This window comes from Aquila chrysaetos, chromosome 3 (genome assembly GCF_900496995.4).
Source record: "Aquila chrysaetos chrysaetos chromosome 3, bAquChr1.4, whole genome shotgun sequence".
NCBI lineage: Eukaryota > Metazoa > Chordata > Aves > Accipitriformes > Accipitridae > Aquila > Aquila chrysaetos.
Genome location: NC_044006.1, coordinates 11,583,650 through 11,591,347, shown reverse-complemented (window position 1 = coordinate 11,591,347; position 7,698 = coordinate 11,583,650). Strand labels below are relative to the sequence as shown.

The window sequence follows — 7,698 nt, the reverse complement described above, 5'->3', positions numbered from 1 at the left end:
TAAAAAAACCCAAAAACAAACTTCAGCAAAAACCCCTGCTGTGAAGCCAAGGGGTTCAGCCGTCGCTGTTGCCTCGTTCCTCCGAACTGGCAAGTCTGGGACAAGGTGGGATGACTGTGTGGGCAGGCTGGGTTTTGGATGAGGAGATACGACACCCAGCCTTTTCCCAGAACGACTGGGATGAACCAGCCCCTGCGCAGCCCCCCCAGCAAGCTGCTTTGCAAGAGAAAAAAAAAACTACAGCGATCGCACTCTGAGAGCTTCTGCCGTCTCAGCGGCTGCTGCCAAGTGGTGGGGCAGGGAGAGCCGGGCGCCGCGGGCAGCGCATGGGGATGTGGGCCCCCCGGCTCTCCCATCTGGCTCCCAGCACAGTGCCTGGGTGTGCACCCATGGGAAAGTGGGGGCCACGAATCGGGAGATCCCCTTGCCCCTGTTTTGGCAGAATTGTTTGGGAATCGGTCATTATCTTGTTTTCTTATCACATAGCAAAATGGTAATAATTCTTTCTATAAATATCTATGTGTGTGTGTATATATATATTTCATTTTGAGAGCAGGGTAGTGCTATTTTTAAACACTTCTTTTATATAAAGAAATTTCTATCCTGACAATAAACACCCTGAAGATTTGTATGACATGTCCTTCTCCTTTCAGCTGGGCTGCAGAGCCATCTCTGCATCAGAATGGGGGCCTCTGGCTTTTGCAAAGGCTCCCTGTCCTCAGGCTCTAAAAATCCTTTGGGAAAATCTTTCCTCTATGAGCACCCCAGGATGCTGCAGAGCCGGCCTCAGCTGGAGGGAGCCAGCGCAGCACGGACGCCATGTCACCATTCCCAATGTTTGCTTTGGAGCCTGTGCTTGTCAGAGCACAGGGAGCTCATCATCTACTTTAGGGGGTGCAAACATGCCAAGTCAGTGGTGCAGGGCCGCTTACACCCATGGGGGACGTGGCCCTGGTGCTGGGATGTGTCTGCTCTGGGCAGGAGAGGCACCAAGCTCCCTGGCTGGCTGCACAGGGAAGGATGCCAAGGCAGCCAGGGACCCATCTCCCAGAGGTGCATGGCTTTTTAATCACAGAAACCCACCTTGGTGTAGCCTCCATGCTCCACAGACAGGGGGAAGGAGGTCTGCACTTAGTCCTGTCTGTTGCATGCTGGCAGAGGCTGCTGGATAGGGACAACAAGTTTTTGGAGGGGTCCTTCACATACCCATCTTGCTTGCTGGTCCTGTAGCCAGGATGTTAGAGCAAAGCAGGACTGAGAGGAAATGTTGCTTCTGAACTAGCAATTCATGCAGGAGGGATTCATGTGCCCAGAGGGGCTCGTGGGGCTGTGCAGGGTGCTGTGCAGCCTGGGCTGGTGGGGCAGGGGGGGAGGATGAAGGTTACAGCCCTGGGCTCACACCACTTCAGCACAGCTCCTTCTCCCCGGGGACATTGTTAGTGGCTCCAGCACCGACCTTGGCCAATTTGCTTTGCAGAGCCTGGGTGTTTCCACTGCCATGAATATTCCTGGTGGGTTTATAGGGCACTTTCAGGGGTGGCTGGAGGACACATCCTGATGGTCCCGCTTCTGGGAACGGTTTGCTCCATGGGACTCATGTCCTAGGGGGCTGGAGCTGGGATGTGGCAAGGTTTTGTGTGCTTGAGGCTGGGATTTGGAGCCAAAGAGCAGGAGGATGAAGGCAGGTCCTGGGCTGGGGTGTGGGGCTTGCTGGGACTGCTCTGGGGAGAGGAGCTGGGAAGTGCTCAGATATTCGCTGTACAAGGTGAGGAGTAGCTTTTGCCACACGCAATCAAAAGCAGTGGTTCCCTAGTTCAGCGTGGGGGTTTGATGGCTTGTGAGCAGGGCTCTTGTCCCAGTTGGCATGGACTGGGGCATTTGTAGCCTCATTGTATCTGTTTGCTGGGCCAGCAAACGAAGCACTGCTGATTAGCTCTGCACAAGATCCCAGCTGGCAGCCCCATGGCTCTCCTGTCAGCCCTATATCCCACCTATCAGACCCATATCCTATCCATGCATCCCCCCCCCCCCGTCCCCGTCCCCGTCCCTTTCACCTACCCTGCAGCCCAGCAGACAGCCCTGGGGGGGGAGAGGTTAGGAAGGGGCTGATGATCACAAACCACTTCCAAGCCAGATCCTGTTGCTGCAGAGCAGTGACCAGAAAGCCACAGCAGTGTTCAGCAGCTCCGAAACTGGGGGCTGGGACTTCCCTGCTTTGTATGCAGCTCCCTAGAAAATGCACAGTAACTGCAGGGAAAATTTAAAAAAAAAAAAAAAAAGGGGGGGGGGGGGGGGAGGAAGCAATTAGCTGAGTTTGGGATTTAATAACAGGCTTGATTAGAGCAGATAACAGCACACCCTGAGGGCATGATTAAGCCCCAGTTGGCCCAGTGTAATTTTGGCAAATATTAAGGGAAGCCATAGACAAAGCAGAGCTGGACAGGCAGCGAGATGGAGAGGCTCGACGAGGGCTGGCAGCACAGCATGGCCCTGGGGATGGCAAAACGTCGGTGGGCAGGTGGGAGGCACAGGGAAGAGCAGCAGAAGCTGGGCATCAGCTGAGGTGGGATTTTTGGGAAAGCATCCCCAGGACAAGGCTGTGGGATCGCATCTGGGAGCCGGGCCGTGTGTGCGTGGTCCTGCAAAGCCTTATTAATGGCTTTTCACTAGATGGCACCAGACACCAGCGCTAATGAGGGTGCGCTGGGCTGGGGGGCACCCCCTTCTCCTGGGCACCCCGAGGCGGTGGACCAAGCCCGGGAGCAAGTGGAGCATCCTCAGCCATGATCTGGGGATAGATGGATGGAGCCTGACATCAGGCTGAAAGCATTGCATCGCCTGGTAGGGGACAAGGGCTGCTTGGTGGGGCACAAGGCATCCCTCGGGTGCTTTGTGCACCCTGCTAAGGCTGGGGCTTGGCCATGGTCAATCCCCAAGCTGGGGGACCAGGGGCTGCTGGCCTCCCTCCTTGCCATCCCCAGGAAATATAAACTGGAGAGCCCTGCTAAGGCTGGGAAATTGCAGCATCAAGCAGCAGCATCCTCAGTATTGCACAGCTCAGGCCTTGCTGCCTCAGGAGGAGGCTCATGAAGTGCTTTTCATGGAGGACAGCATGAGCAGTATGGGATGGGGATGGCTCTGCAGGACCCTGGGGCAACGGGTGCTACACACATAGCAGAGTGCAACATGGGAACTGCAGGCAGTTCTGTGCACAGAAATGCCATGGTCCAGGTTATTCCATGGGAGTTTGCAATAGAAGCAGATTTTCAACTTTTCCCCTATGGACTCACCATGGATAAAGTGCTATCAAAAGTCCTTCAGATGGATTTCTTCCCAACCAGCTTCTCTGCAGCTGAATCCAAGCCTTGCTCCTTGTCTTTTCTCCTTTCTTAGAGGTGCAGCCCCAAGCACCACCTCAGCCAGATCCTGGCACCAGCTGGAAGCACAGCACTGACCTCTCCAGCCCTGGCAGCAGCTGAACACCAAAGGATTGCTTAAAAATTAATCCAATGCTTGCATTTCTCATTAAAAGTGCTAAATTGTTGGTGCACAGCCCAGAAAGTCTATTTGAGTTGGCTAAATACTCTCCCAGTTATTTAATAAATTACTTTACAAAGAGCTAAATACAGCCACAGGATCATTAGGGAAACTGGACAATAATTAACAGATACCCAGTAAGTTAAGGTCCAGTTCATGTGGCACATTGAGATACGAGAAGGGAAGTCTGAGCAGGAAAGGGCACAGTGAGATGCCCACCATGCCCTGGAGGGAAAGCAGGGGCTCCAGGGGCTAGGGCAGGGCAATGGCAGGGGACTCGGGGGCTGCATGGAGCACATAGGGGCAATGCCTGGGCTTTTGCTGCTCCTTGCCCTGCCGAGTTACAAAATCGGGGGCTGCCCCAGCAAGCCTTTTGCGGGAGCACAGGGAGTTTGGTTGCAGCATGCCTTCCCCTCCCATGGCCTTCCCAGTGCCCATTTCCAGCACAGCTCGGGTTCCTGCCAGCCCCAGAAATCCCAAGGAAAGGCTCCAGGAACCTGTTACACAAGGCAAGGGGGACATTGACCCATTGGTCGGAAATGGAGTAATTTCCCATTACCCAAGAGCACCTAAAGAAAACAGCTTTGCCCAGAGCAGGGGTACAATCTCCTTGTGAGGGAGAAGATGGAGGCCTGAAGGCTGGTGAGGTTTTTTGCCCTCTGAGCGAGGACCACAGCCCTTTATCCCTACAGCCATCAAGAGTTAGGGCTCAGTCACACCACGGATGTTTGGCTGATGACAGGGCTGTATGGAGCTAATGCTCCTACCCTGGTGAGCCAGCCACTTCCTTCCAGCACCCACCTGCTTCCCACACAGCAGCAGCCACCCGGAGAAGATGCTGGGATTCAGGTGCCCCCCACAAAGCTTGGGAAAGACTCACCCTTGGCCAAGCCAAAGCTGCTTTCCCCACACTAGCTTATGCCACCAGTGGGGCAGGAGCCAGGAGAGGCTGGGGCAGGTTTCCTCTGGGAAAAACCTCAAAGGATTATCCCTGGGAAGGCACAGGCAGCCCCATGCTGATTTGGATCACGCTGTAAGGTTTGGTTTAGCAGGTCCATGTGGAAACAAGGTAGAAGGGAAACGCACATAATGGACCCACAGAAGGGAACACAGCATGGTCACCACAATGGTTTCTCCTAGACAAGCATACCTGCCCAGCAGAAAGCAGCTCCACTGCCTCCAGCCTGCTTCGGGGATGATGCCCTAGACCATCTCCCCTTGGCTTGTCCCTCAGCCCCCGGTGTGGCTGCAGGGGACAGTTGTGCAACGGAACATCTGCTTTTTGAGCAATTGAATAATCCCGTTTGTATCTTGTGCAAAAGGCTTCCAGGAAACACAATGCAATGGCAGAGGAAAAAGGTACAAACACCAGCACATGCCCAGCCCAACTTCCCACCCCCATCCTCCCCAAGGGTTTAAATGTCGGCATGCCCCAGCTCTCCACGCTCGCATCTCTCAGAGACACAGCAGCATGAAGTCAGTGGCTGCTCTCTTCCTGGTGGGGATGCTCATCCTCTGGACAGAGCTGCCAACAGGTATGAGATGTCCTAGGATAAGGTACAGGGAGGAAAAGCACAGGGGCTGGGAAGGACCTGTGTTTGCATGGATCCTGTGGGATGGGAGGGGAGAAGAGGGGGGCTTTTGCCAGGGAGCATCTCCCCAGGGCCTCTCAGCTACCAGCAGCCTGGAGTAAACAACTCCGTCCTCTTGCAGGCAGTGCCTCATCCTGCCCACCCGTCCACATCACCTGCGCGATGGTCAACCCACCAAACCACTGCTACACTGACCGGCACTGTCCACGGTACAAGAAGTGCTGCCCAACCTTCTGCGGAAGGAGATGCATCTCGAGGCTACCTTCCGTCTCCTACGGTAGGGTCTCGGGAGCCCCCCCTCCTGTGCCCACCTCCCCGGGTAGCAGAGGGGGGATACAGTGATGGTGGCTCTGGGCAGGGAGCTGTGTCCAGCTGCCAGAGCCTCCCACTGTCAGGCTGGTGGGGCGATTAATGGCCAAATGCGTGGGCTGGAGTTACTCTGAGCACCAGACCTAACCTGCTGCTTTCTCTCCCTTTCCCCAGTGTGAGCTCCTGCTCCCAGGACAGACTGAGGGCTTTCTCAGCATCACCGTGCCACCCAGGCACCAGCCAGCTGCCCATACCTCTGCTAAGGCTTGTACTGCCCAATGCCAGCTCCCAGATAGACGGGGACAGCCACCAACTTGTGCTCAGAGACCACCTTGACTGCAGCACCGCTTCGCTGACAGCTGCCACACGGTGCTACGTGCCACCTGCTCGCCCTCTCCCTCTGCTTCCCCACTGCTGTTTTAACAAATAAAAGAGCTTGTCCCAGGGATGCTCACGGTGTGCAACTCCTTTTCCCACCTCCTCCTGCCTCTCCCCAGGCCCATCCTGGCACATGCTCCTACTGCTTTCACCCCAGATTTTCTGCCTGGGCAAGAAGATGAAAACAGTCCGGCTGCACACCCAGAGTGTGGTTAGGGGCTGACTTGGGGGAGCAAATCCATCCAGAGGCATACAAACCCTGGGAGGAGAAGGCGATGGGAAGGGGCTGGAATGAAACATGATGGGACCCTTTAGGGGACTCTCCTGACAGGCTACGAGGGGCCTCACAGAGCAGCCTGTGCCCCCAGGGACACCCCAAGCTGGACAGAGCTGTGGAAGGGGACTGACCCTGCCTGCCCAGGGCGATGCAGGAGGCAAAGCCTCTCTGTGGGTACCTCACTTGGGGGGCACATCTGAGGGCAGAGGAGGAGGGTTACATAGACCCAAACCCCAGGTGGTGCCGAACCCCTCACTGAACCTAAGCTGGTGGGCAAAATTCAGCTGAAGAAAATTGCCTGGGAAAGCCTCAAGCCAGGGCACAAAATCACAGCTCTAAGGGGTTCTTGTAACTTTTGTACAGCTGAGTGCCAGGGCCAAAAATTCAGGAAATGCTGAGAAACAGGAGGAAAGCATGTGCAGCCTGAGGGACCTGCCCAGCATCTGCCCAGTGCAATGGCAGAGCCAGGCATTGCCACCATGTGCTACAGGGGCAGAGCATCACCCAGCCTGCACTGATGCCCAGCAAACAGTGCCTGCCAGCCCCTCCCCAGCCCCATAGCTGATGCCAGGCTTGCATGTCCCATCATCATATTCTCAACAAGCAGACCCAGCCCAGACTGGGAGAGGAGCCTGGTTTGTCTACATGCGCTAGAGAGAACAGAAAGGAAAATGAATGAGTGCTGGACAACAGAGGGAAAGGAGCATTGGGTGGCTGGCTAGGAGGAGGCACTTCGCCTCCATCGCCTTCAACCTGCAGGCAGACCCCACAAACAGCCCAGCTCCCAGCCCCTCGCACCTCCCTGCCCAGGAGGAGCATCCTGCAGGCACTGCCTGAAAGGTGCCTGGTGCAGGAGTTGCTGCTGCGTAAGGGCTGAGCTAGTGATTCCCACTGCCCGGCACGAGCAAGGCAATCTGGAGAGCAGCATGATCTGGCCAGGTATCTAAGCCACCCACAAATACAGCAGGATGAAACCTCTGGCTGTGGAATCGACATCTCACGTGGCCCAAGGCAGACACTGGAAGCTCCCTGGCCAAGGCTGGGGAAAGAATCTGCTGGAGCAAGTCCTTCCACAGTCACCCCCATGGAGGAACTGGAGTGAGGGAGGCAAAGAAGTTATTCAGTGACTGAGAAAGAAGTCCTATGGTGAAAGGCCACCTCTCTGCTTAGCTCAGCCAAGGGAGGGCAGAAAGAACTGGAGAGCTCATGCAGTACCAGGGAAGGCTGGAAATGCCAGGTGATCTGGCAGGGACAGGCAGAACAAGGGCTGGGAGCTCATCAGCTAAATTCAGTGTGAAATCAGACATTGCTCTGACCAGTGCAGTGTCCTACTGGGGGAAAAATATTTCTGCCATCCTTACACCAACCCACCCCTCTGAGCAGGGAAGCATTATGCCACACAAGCCACGGGGTGACAGGGGCAGAGCCCCAGCACTCCCCTGACCATCCCCGCACCGAGGCAGCCCAGCCTGGTGCAGTGGCCAAGGGCAGACAAGCCTGATTACACCTCCTGCCAGTCATTAGTCACAGATCACAGCCCTCCTTCCTCCATCAGGACCAGCTATTATCAGCTATTAAGCAAGCATTTCCATACAGCTGGCTAAT

At 55.6% G+C, this 7,698-nt stretch overlaps 1 protein-coding gene across 1 annotated transcript; it reads left to right on the top strand.

Moving 5' to 3' along the window:
* The first annotated feature begins 4,950 nt into the window (after window positions 1-4,950).
* Window positions 4,951-5,884, top strand: PI3 (peptidase inhibitor 3). Its single transcript, XM_030010149.2, has 3 exons — window positions 4,951-5,072; window positions 5,251-5,406; window positions 5,613-5,884. Exons 1-3 carry the CDS (start codon window positions 5,009-5,011, stop codon window positions 5,615-5,617), a joined length of 225 nt encoding a protein of 74 aa, XP_029866009.1. The 5' UTR covers window positions 4,951-5,008; the 3' UTR covers window positions 5,618-5,884.
* The last annotated feature ends 1,814 nt before the right edge of the window (window positions 5,885-7,698 follow it).